The following is a 12,346-nucleotide window of genomic DNA, read 5'->3' as shown; positions in this document are numbered from 1 at the left end:
AAGGTAAGCATTACACCTCATCCATGCACCCATAGACCAAATGAGAACTTAAAGTGGAATTAAATTTCTGTATAAAACAAATCAAACAAAAGCAACAAACACGGAAAGGATTCTTCATAGTGAGAGCTGTGAAAATGTGGAATAGACTCCCTCAAGAGTTGGTTCTGGCCAGCTCAGTGGATTGTTTTAAAAAAGGCCTGGATTCTTTCCTAGATACACAGAATATAACTGGATACTAACATTTATAGGTAAAGTGGATCCAGGGAATATCCGATTTCCTCTCGGGGGATCAGGAAGGAATTTTTTCCCCTGCAGGAGCAAATTTTATTATGCTTTGCTGGGTTTTTTTTTTGCCTTCCTCTGGATCAACTGTGGGTATAGGATTATATTTTTTTTTTTAATGGCTGAACTGGATGGACTTTTGTCTTTTTTTAGCCAGATTAACTATGTAACTAAGTAGCAAAAAGGAAGTGCAACCTAGAGCAGTAAATGTTTAATAGAATAGTTTTAAACAATAATAATGCACTCACATGGTTCCAACATATATGCAGCTATAACTCTATAAATGGTGAACATCAGATGTGATAGCCCATCTTCAACACAGCTAGATCACCTGGAACATCAGCTGGATGTCCTGTGTACCTGTGTTCCTGTTAGGAAGATTCCCCCTCTCCATTTGTCCTGTTTACTATTATCGGTGCAGTGAAAGTAAAAGAAGATCCCACATTTTGGGGTGTCCCCAGAATAGTAATAAAGGGGAAATCTTCCAATGAGGACGCTCGTTCTGGTGACAAACTAGGTATTCTCTCACTTCCCTCACCCATTTTGGCTATGGAACAGGAAGTGAAGGGAAATCTCCCCAATGGGAAACAAATGGCAAACATTCCTTTATTTTATCCAAAATAACTGTTTTTAGTTCTACGCTAATGGCTCTGAGTTATCTTTTTTCTGCATGTAAGACACAGCAAACTGTGTATAAGAAAGCTGCACCTGCATTATAAACAGGTCACTGACAAACAGTAGCAGGATGGCAGGAAGGGGGGACTGGTGTCTGGATGAAATTCCGAAGCAGGAGGTAGGTGGGCCATTTTTCCTCTTTATAGAAAGGCAATATTTCTGTGTTGCCTGGAGTGTACCATTAAAGTAGGCCCAAAAGCTCTACTCCTGTAAGTTAAAGGAACACACTACGTTCTGCACTCCGGTAACCTGTATTCATCCCACAGCAGGCTAAAGCTCACTTTTGGTTGACATCACTAAACCAGTCAAGGCTCTGGAGAGACCCCAACTTTAACGTTAGGGACCACCCAGATTCCTGACCGGCAGCTGGATCAGCTTCTCAGTGTGCCGATGAGAGCTTGAGAAACCTGATCTCACCCCCGAGCTATTGTGAGGCAAAGCAGAGAGGCGGTGACTGTCAGTCTCCAGCTCTCTGCTCAATGAAGAGCAGAGGGGCAGAGAGCAGCAGCCCCAGGCAGCAGAGGACAGTTGCAGCATCAGACAGATGCTGCATCTACCTAGGTGAATATGTAAGGTTTTTTTTTATTCCCGAACCTCCCTTTTAAGGCTGCATTCACACCTGAGCATCATGTGTTTGTGGGGGGTTTTATCAAGCCTTTTGTCGTGTGTTTGTTTGTGTGTTTTTGAGTGTTTTGTCACAGCATTTTATAACTTTTTTGAGTTCTAGCATTTTTGTATTAGCCAATTGAGAAAAATATCATCTGTGACATAATGTATTTATTTATTTCAGGTACTTATATAGCGCTGTCAATTTACGCTTTACTGTACATTCACATCAGTCCCTAACCCTCAAGGGGTGTACAATCTAAGGTCCCTAACTTACATCCATACATACTAGGGCCAATTTGGACAAGAATCAATTCACCTACCAGCATGTCTTTGGTGTGAGAGGAAATCGGAGTACCCAGAGGAAACCCACACAGGCACAGGGAGAACATGCAAACTCCAGGCAGGTGGTGCCGTGGTTGGGATTCGAACCAATGACCCTAATACTGCCAGGAGGAAGGGCTAACCATTTAGCCACTGTGCTGCCCATTTCTTGCTATGTGTTAATGCTTCTTGGGTTGTTTTCATCTCCTTCTTGGCTTTCGCTGTGTTCTGTGGTGCTTTCTGCTCTCAAAACTATGATGGGTGAAATGACGCATTTCATGACGGCAGACACAGTAAGGTCATAGTAGATCATATTTGGAAGAAGACGAGAAAAAGAGGAGGATATGAAGATACTGGGTCTATCCTGTCATTGCTGATCAAGAACAGAGGGGCCAGTTTTGGGTCATGTAACATTAACATTAAAGTGGAACTTCATCTGAGCACCACAAACCAAACATTCTATTTAATTCATTGTTATTATTCAAAGCAAACTCCCCCATCCATCCATATCTCTATGCTTTATTTTGCAGAAAAATCATTTTGAAAAACACCCCCTGGCATATCTGGCAGTGGTTATCTTGAGAAAGGGCAGATGATTCATGTAGCATTTACTTCCTGGAATCTATCTGCCCTTAGCTCAGGCATTGGCTGAGCTGAGAACCCTCTGCCCCCTCCTGAAGACTGATGGGATGTATAACATCATTTGCCTAGGCACAAAACCAGGAAGTCACTGAAGAAATGTAAAAAAAATGTAAAACAAGTAAATATGATATACTTTCCTATCCATTTACTAATGCTAACAGCATAATGATTAAAAATAATCCATGTTGAGTGAGAAAGTGAAGTTCCACTTTACCAGCCTACATTCTCTCGAATGACAATTTGAGTTCTAGCTTTTTTTTTTTGTCATATTGATTTTTTTTAACCCCTTCATGAAAAGGATAAATCAAATCCAATCACTTGAACATATTTTTGCAGCTTTTACTGTAGATGTATTAGTAAAAATGTACATATCATTTTTTTAAGGCCAAATTGGGCTTTCATGTAGTGATACTAGATATCTCTATATTCATTTTTGATTATTAAAGTAAAACTGTCACAAAATAGTTTAAAGGTATTATACAAATTTAGATTTAAATTTCTTGCTATTACCATAACCTAACACCAAAGAACAACCGAAAATAAATTCTCTCATTGCGACTAATACTCCTGTTCCTGCCATACAAAGATGCCATAGAATCTTGCTCACTCGGGACTTGCGATAGAAGTCCAGAGGATTGTACAGACAGTAGTGCTCCCTCACCATTTGGATAAAGGTCTTAGTATTGAAAAGAGACACTATGGGGTTTATTTACTAAAGCTGGAGAGTGCAAAATCAGATTCACTTCTGCATAGAAACCAATCAGCTTCCAGGTTTTATTGTCAAAGCTTAAATGAACAAGCTGAAGTTAGAAGCTGATTGGTTTCTATGCAGAAATGAGCCTGATTTTGCACTCTCCAACTTCAGTAAATAAACCCCTATCTGTCTCTGTCTTATCCATCATGCTTGGTATTGCTTACCAAAGTGCATTTTTTTTTATTTCCTGGGATTATTTGGTCATTTGCTGAGGGGGGGGGGTAACTTTACATATGAGCAGAAAAACGTGATAAAATGCACAACAATTCCTGATTGACTCGTTTAAATCCGATTCTATGGGAAAAAAACATTTCGACAACCCACCAATATGCCCAATATGAGCTACAAAAGTAGCTCTAAAACTGTTTTGTGCTTCAGGAGTTTGGCTTTAGGTGTTTTGAAGTGGAGATGTGAACCATCCCCATAGAAATGCGTTGATTTTGTTTCTTTCTGAGTATTTTGAAGTTTCAAGGTTCGTGCTACAAAATGCTCAGGTGTGAATAGGGCCTTAAATAGTCAATGTGAAAAAGAAAACATTTTAATAACCTATTTTATACCCAGTGTGCACATGTGCAAACATACTGAAGCCCCATCCATCATTGTCCAGTTCACCATCTCTATCCATTCTATTCATGATTGGAGATAAAAGGACTTTTATAAACATGTAATTTGTAACTGTGCCAGTAATGGTATTATAGGTCAAATCCCAAACTGTCTGATCCAGTTTGTTTCTTCCTATACAATCGGACACATAACATACACTTTTGTTTGTGGTCCAATTACACAAGCCACATAACCAACTCTTGAATTTCCATTGGGAAAAATCCTAAAAAGCAAATCTATGTAAATCATTTAACTATTGTATTATTTTCCAATTTGAGACTCTAAAAGAATTTGTAACCAGCCAAATTAGATCCACAAATTACAAGAGGCTTTTAACTCTAAAGCAAGTACAGAGCATGTAGTAAAATGCAATGGTCCAACAAATAAAGATCAAGAGAATTAACATTGGACTGTGATAACTTCCTGCACTGGATTCTTGTTACTTGAAAGAGCCCGGGGAGGTTAGAATGCACATCAAAAGGGTTAAAGAATGTCAGCATGACTAAAGGCAATGGATTTGTTACTGCTCTGCTTCATGTAAAATGCCAAAATTTTTAAATTTGTTTTACTCAAACTTTATCCTGTTATGTACTGGTTTTGGAGAATTTTAAGGCATCTATTAAATCAATGACAGTGCTACTGTTTATTTCACTTGAAAGTTTGTGACTCTTTTAAATATTTCTGCATATGTATTACTGTATGATGTGGGTGGCTAAAAACATTTTCATATAATCAGGTAAGCAAAAACATAACCAACTGATTCACATGATAAAGAAAGGGCAATACTCCTGATAAATGGATAACATAAAGGTGTTATCTAAATTGCAGAACTATGCTGTAGTATTCACCATTATAAAAATACATACATTTAAAGGTATACACATTTTTATTTGAGAGATACAAAAATCTTCTTACCTGGATCATGAAATGGAACCAGAGCGAAATTATACAGCGGCTTTTTCGGTCTTTTTAACGATGTTTCTAAAATCTTTGACGCGCCGTCAATCACTTGCACTAAGTCATCATACATGGATCCAGTGACGTCAAAAACAAATGCTAAAGTAGAAGCTCCGTCCGGGGTTTTTCCTATATCTGGCTCTGATTCTGCACAGGAATTTAGTTTGAGTAGTTGAAGCAGAAGAATAACAATTGGCAGCTGAATGGAAATGTTTCTAGAGCGAAACATCCTAACTTTCCTCCTGATTTCACCTTCTTGACTTACTGACATGATGTTAGTGTGAGAAGAATATAGTGAAATATCCTAAGACATTGCTTAAGGAAGAGTCCAAGTGGCTCTCCAGTTGTCCTCCTCAAACTGCACAAACAATGGAACAGCTCAATGGGCTGAACCACAACTGTGCTTTATATTTTCTTTCTACTTTGCAGAGACAAAGGTTTCCAGCTTCTTGCTAGAATAGGTCATGGCTGCCACCTGCTGGAGCTGTGATGTATATACCAGGAGTCCTCTGCACCTAGTTTGGATTTTTTTTTTTTTAACTGATTTGCGATTACTAATACAATTTCTGAAAAACTATCAAAAATTATTTGTTCTTTGACAAAATTGTTTTAATTTCTTCTGGAAAAAAAAGTTTGGCAAAATACATAACAGATTGACATTATTGATATTAAAAAAACGGCTTGTACCTTATTACATCAGAGAGACCTCAACTATGAGAGACAAAATGAGAAAAAAAATCCAGACAATCACATTGGCTGATTTGGAAAGAATTTATTTGCAAATTATGGTGGAAAATAAGTATTTGGTCAATATCAAAAGTTCATCTCAATACTTTGTTATATATCCTTTGTTGGCAATGACAGAGGTCAAACGTTTCCTGTAAGTCTTCACAAGGTTGGCACACACCATTGCTGGTATGTTGGCCCATTCCTCCATGCAGATCTCCTCTAGAGCAGTGATGTTTTGGGTCTGTCGCTGGGCAACACGGACTTTCAACTCCCTCCAAAGGTTTTTTATGGGGTTGAGATCTGGAGACTGGCTAGGCCACTCCAGGACCTTGAAATGCTTCTTACGAAGCCACTCCTTCGTTGCCCGGGCGGTATGTTTGGGATCATTGTCATGTTGGAAGACCCAGCCACGTTTCATCTTCAATGCCCTTGCTGATGGAAGGAGGTTTGCACTCAAAATCTCACGATCAATGGCCCCATTCATTCTGTCCTGTACATGGATCAGTCGTCCTGGTCCCTTTGCGGAGAAACAGCCCCAAAGCATGATGTTGCCACCCCCATGCTTCACAGTAGGTATGGTGTTCTTTGGATGCAACTCAGCATTCTCTCTCCTCCAAACACGACGAGCTGTGTTTCTACCAAACAGTTCTATTTTGGTTTCATCTGACCATATGACATTCTCCCAATCCTCTTCTGGATCATCCAAATGCTCTCTAGCAAACTTCAGACGGGCCCGGACATGTACTGGCTTAAGCAGGGGGACAAGTCTGGCACTGCAGGATCTGAGTTCCTGGCGGCGTAGTGTGTTACTGATGGTAGCCTTTGTTACGTTGGTCCCAGCTCTCTGCAGGTCATTCACCAGGTCCCCCCGTGTGGTCTTGGGATTTTTGCTCACCGTTCTTGTGATCATTATGACCCCACGGGGTAAGATCTTGCGTGGAGTCCCAGATCGAGGGAGATTATCAGTGGTCTTGTATGTCTTCCATTTTCTAATTATTGCTCCCACAGTTGATTTGTTCACACCAAGCTGCTTGCCTATTGCAGATTCAGTCTTCCCAGCCTGGTGCAGGCCTACAATTTTGTTTCTGGTGTCCTTCGACAGCTCTTTGATCTTCACCATAGTGGAGTTTGGAGTGTGACTGTTTGAGGTTGTGGACAGGTGTCTTTTATACTGATAACAAGTTCAAACAGGTGCCATTGATACAGGTAATGAGTGCAGGACAGAGGAGCCTCTTAAAGAAGAAGGTACAGGTCTGTGAGAGCCAGAACTCTTGCTTGTTTGTAGGTGACCAAATACTTATTTTCCACCATAATTTGCAAATAAATTCTTTCCAAATCAGCCAATGTGATTGTCTGGATTTTGTTTCTCATTTTGTCTCTCATAGTTGAGGTCTACCTATGATGCCAATTACAGGCCTCTCTCATCTTTTTAAGTGGGAGAACTTGCACAATTGGTGGCTGACTAAATACTATTTTGCCCCACTGTACTTCTGATCCACATCATAAGTAGAGCATTGGTGATTGATATTGCTGTACATAAAAGCAATGTAATATAGAGAGGTCAGCAGGTTTACAGGCATGCAGGTTATAGATTGTTGTATAGATTGCTTGAAGAAGGGTTTTTCATGCTTGCTGGTAAGTCAGCTTATTTCACATTACATTTACTTTCCAAAAAAATACCTGGACTTAAAGCAGACCTTCATCCCCTAGATCACATATGGCTCCCCACACTCCCTCCCCTCTCTGCACTTTGTTAACATTTAATTTTTGTTTTATTACTGATTTTTTTACACCTTATGCCTGGTTCCCTCCCCCGCCATTTTCGCCTCAGCCTCCTGGGATTCCTGACACATATCCCAGGAGCCTAAAGGAATAGGGGCTGACATCGGCCAGTGGGCACAGCTTTGCACATTATTGGAAGCCAGATGTCTCAACCAGCTTCCGATGACTGATGAGTACTAAAACGAGGGCGCAGGACCCAGGCTGTTGCACTTGATCAACAGATTACAGCAGGGCAACACTGGATTTACTGGGCAAGTGAGTATCTGAATCAAGGACATGCCTGGATAACAGATAAGTGTGGATTAAAGAATAAGTTCACCTTTACAAAAAAAATAATACATTATTTATTTTGTTAGGAGCCTGTAAAGAATTGCACCCACAATCAGCAGACTGTCTGTGTAGATGTCTGCTCATACCTCCAATACGGGCAGGAAGTTACACAATGATAGGAAGATCAATGAACTACCTAGAGTGCTCAACAGTGCACTGGTAGTGCTTTGAGAACTAAAAGCCATCAGCCGCAAAGTCTGTCAGAACTTGTAGTTTTCCCATTCACAGAATACTTTGAATGTACAAAGCAGCCAGGCGGGCAGAGCCTTTCACAGCCGTGTTTTCAGATTGTGACAGCCAGCGCGGAGCGGGGGAGACGATCCCCCGCTAGCTGTCAAAACGGGGGATCGAGGGGGAACGGAGACCGGTGAATATGGGTGCAGCATTTAACATGTTACAGAAGGTGAACCTATCCTTTAAAAAACGGTATAAAGGAGCAAGTGAAGTTCCTCTTTAAACTTCAAAGCTAAGCTTTAGTCAAACATTTAAAAAATATAGCTAAAATACATAGTTGGGAAACTAACTTTCAGTTCTGCTCATTCAGCCCTGCTAGACTTCACAACCAAATTGGTGACCTGGCTTTTGTCTAATGCAATGTTAGAGCAATACAGTTAGATCACTTCCTTGCCCCCCAGTTTGTGGTTGGACCGTGAAGAAACAGCAACAGACTGATGAGGTCATCTCTCTTTTCTTTCCTCCTCTCATTATTTTCCTTCTCAGCATATGCGCATTCCTGTCAGGCTCCTAGTGCTGCCTGTTCTTTATTCCAATCTGAGTGCTGCTGCACAAGGCTTTAGAGAAGCCTGATACATTTAAAAAAAGATTTAACAATTTTGTTTTTTTAAAAATGCATAACTGCAAATATTTTAATAACTGCCGTAAATAGACACATGTAAGATCAGATGTTATCTGCATAAGAGTGATAGTGGGGGTCAAAGCATTTGATGATATTGCTGACTAGTATTACATCTGCTGTAAACAGCAAGTTAACAGTGCTGATCCTTGCAATCTTCTGTAGAAAAGAGGTAAACCTTTAAAGGAGCACTGTCCAGACATGATTCTGTAAGATTTGCTGTTTTGAAGGATGTGAATACTGAGCCATCTATACCACATATTTGCTCAAGGCATTTTGTTGGAATGTAATGGTCTACTGTGTCAAATGCCATGAACACAGCATATGGAATTAGAATGAAACACTGATTATTGTCTCTAGATAACAACATAGAATACATTGATGATTCATTGTGGGGTGTTCTTCAAACCCCATTATGGAACATACTAATTGTATTCCTTTGGGCATATGGTTTCTGGATTTCCTGTTACAGATTGTTGTCTTCTTTAATTAGATGCAGGGTGGATAAAAATCAATGATTTTTTTTAAAAAATCGGATTTTTTTTATTTAAATCGGATTTTTTTGAATAAAATGCTTTTTGAGGAAAATATATTACCATCCAAAGGTTATTCCATCATGAAATAAAGATCAGTTTTTTAATTATGTAGAATAAGGCTGTATATGTTAAATTTTTTTGGTAAATAAATTCCATTAATCCATTCACAATGTCATGCTCTTCCAGAGGTTTTTGTAAGATTATTGGGCAGTTTCTCTGCCTACAAGATATTATCACAGATGCTTGGTTTACTTTTGCAGTTCTCAAAACTGAATTTGACTCAACGGAGATCACATGCCTCTTCACAGCAAAAATGTTATAACATGAACAGAGTTAAGAAAAAGACCTTAATCCTAACTTCTACAAACCTATGAACACAGAATCAACCCCTTCAGTGCTAAGTTTCAAGAAGTTCAGTGAATAGAATAGAAACAATATTTTTCTGATTGTTTGGAGTGGAATAGATCTGCACAAGAAGAAAGTGAAACTAAGTGTGAGGAGGAAGGGGCTGACAGTCTAAGTTTCTTAAAATTATATATATTTTGTTTAGCCAAATTAGTTAACAAACATGGATGTTTGTTTAAGCAAATCACATATGCTGTAATGTTATTGTTTCAGATGAATAAATCTATTTAAATTGTTATTATTAAGGTAATGATTATTTTTCTCATTCCTAAGTACAACAGAAAAGTTGTCCAAATATGAATGATTAACCTATTAAACTGGGGATAAAAAAACTAATATGAAAAGTTGTTATTCTAAAAATCTTCATCTACTTGCATATTAAAGTTATACCAGCAAGAATTAGTCTATGTAGAAAACTAGGATTTAAATCAAGCCTTACTGACTAGTGATTTAAATTGTGATTTAAATCAGTTTGATTTAAATCAAATCCACCCTGATTAGATGTGTTTAATATTTTTCTGTTAAGTTACCATATCATCTGAATAATATAAAGCCTTTTTTAGTTAATAGTTTTCTTGAGAGGTTCTGAATGACTCCAAGTTCTAAGCAGGTACTGTCCAGCTTTCTGTGATATAACGTTTTAGCCTAATACTCCAATTTAAATTTACTCCATTTAGAAAAATTATTGGTAAAAGGTTTTGGATTGTGTTCCCCCAACTGCCGTTAGTGTTGTTTAATTCTGGAAGCTGCTAGACATGTGCATTTTGTTTCAATTCTTCTTCCAGACAAAAATTTCATTTGGATTTATACGAATCTCCAAATGGATAGAGTAATGAATGTAAATGAATCCAAAAAAAAAGTTATAATGAAATTAACAAATGCATTTGTTTCAATCAGATGATGTCACATAATGTGATAGCAGTTCAGGCTCATGGGGAAATAAATACATTTTTTGGAATTTGTTTGATAATTTGGAATTTTATAAGGATTGTATCTGAAATTCGCTCCATTCATTAATTCAGATGCCCATGATACCAGTTGATATTGTCCAATCAGCTCATTCAATTTCTCTTGGTAAATTGGACTAGATTCCAAAAATATCGAATCCTTCCAAGCACATATTAACACTAGATATTCTAAAGGAACCCTCTAAACACTGGTATATACCCTTTCTCTAGTGTTAATATATGGTTATACCCCTTTAGCACCTGATGGATAAATGCATGTACCAGCTATTGGTATTTGAGCACAGGTATATATTGTTTGTTATATTGTGAGTCAGAAGCCAGACCTAAACCTAGTAGCTCTCCCCCACTTTGTCTTTTCCCCTATATTGGCATTGTGTCCACAGTACCATTTTCATAGGCAGAGCAGAGTAGGCCATAGAGGGATTACTTTGACGCAGTTGGCCAGCTTAAACATGTATTGCAATATATGTGAACCAAATATCCCTATTTTTATTGCAAAGTCTGCTGGAAAGGGTATATACTAGTGTGCAGAGGGTTCCTTCAGAATCTCTCATATTTTTATTCAGTCACAGTTTATTATTAATTAATATCAACAAAATTTATCCCACCCCTTGGTCTGTTCTCCTTGCTCTCCTTCTCTAACTTGGCCAGTCTGGCTAAGAGAATTGAATGGAGTTTAAGTGAATCCGTTAGAAGACAAAACCTGCTATCTTGATACTGCATTACACCTTACAACATATTTTGAATTTAACAAAGTAGAAGCTACTTCTTCATCTTTAAACTGGGCGGCTCATAAAGCATCTGTAAGGGGATTTTTTATTCAGTTATCTTCACGATTGTAGTGGGCTTGTAATGAGTTTATTGCCACTAAAACTAAGACATATGATGATTGATCACCTGTAATAGAAATGCTGGGTGCAATAACTAAAAACAAGTCATATACACGCACACAATCAACATGTACTCATGCAGGTACCTTTTAATCAGCATTTAAACCATTATATATTCTACGCATGTGAAAGACCATCTACCAGAGGAACACCTGCCCTGGCACATCATATCATTCACCCGGCACTCCAAGAAATAACAGAATCCAACTGCAATATTCTTGCACTGTCAACCTGTCAAACTCCACTTTTATTATCACACAACACACAGGAGGATATATCTTATAGTCATCACAATCTGCATAATAACACACCAATAATGTGAGCATTACAGCATGAAATAGACACATCATTTGTCAGCGTCACAGCATAGAATTAATACATTACCAAATCTATATTAGAAGCTGGAAGGAACAGATCCCATCGGAACCACGCTGCCCAGGGGGTCACGGGGAAGCCGTAGGCATGACCAGTTGATAAGCCCATATAGCCATGGCAAAAATCCCAGTGTCAGAGCGTCCTCTGGCCACTAAGAGGGGCTTCTACCTGGTCTCGCCTGGACCTCTGCCTTTTAAACCAATTTTCTGGAAGCTGTCCAATAGTGGGCGGGCACTACACCCACCATAGGAGGAGCTAGCAGAATGGTTCCTTAAGGATAACAGAGTCATGTTTAACCACCATATTTGTTATCTGAAATGTCACACTTTTGCTTCTTATCTACCCCAAAACTTCTTCTCATCTATCCCAGACTTAAGGATTTCTAACTTCTTAAGCGAGTAGACATCTTTAAACAGGTTTTTGTCTCCTATTGTGAGATTACTAGATGTCATAAACATGTTCAATTTCCATAAACAAGTTTTTATCTTGCTCTAAGCAGAATATCTTGTGACTCTGTTCCTTTGGCCTAGAGAAATGACACATCAGTCACTTTTCATGCCCCTGGCATTTGGGCAACAATGCTTTATTGTAAAAATTACTCAAGAACCAAAGGGTCCAAGGCCAACACATTTCAT

General features: G+C 38.7%; 1 protein-coding gene across 1 annotated transcript in view; it reads right to left on the bottom strand.

Moving 5' to 3' along the window:
* Window positions 1-5,196, bottom strand: part of HMCN1 (hemicentin 1) — a 468,291-nt gene extending 463,095 nt beyond the window's left edge. Inside the window, exon 1 of the mRNA XM_089678830.1 lies at window positions 4,802-5,196. Coding sequence (XP_089534956.1) covers window positions 4,802-5,114 — 313 coding nt within the window. The 5' untranslated portion in view covers window positions 5,115-5,196. The remainder of the gene's footprint in view (window positions 1-4,801) is intronic.
* Between the last annotated feature and the right edge of the window lie 7,150 nt (window positions 5,197-12,346).

Source organism: Staurois parvus, unplaced genomic scaffold, assembly GCF_062004578.1.
Source record: "Staurois parvus isolate SC_StPar_1 unplaced genomic scaffold, SC_StPar_1.0 ptg000210l, whole genome shotgun sequence".
Classification (NCBI taxonomy): Eukaryota; Metazoa; Chordata; class Amphibia; order Anura; family Ranidae; genus Staurois; species Staurois parvus.
The sequence above is the reverse complement of the archived record's forward strand: the minus strand, read 5'-3'. Positions and strand labels throughout refer to the sequence as shown.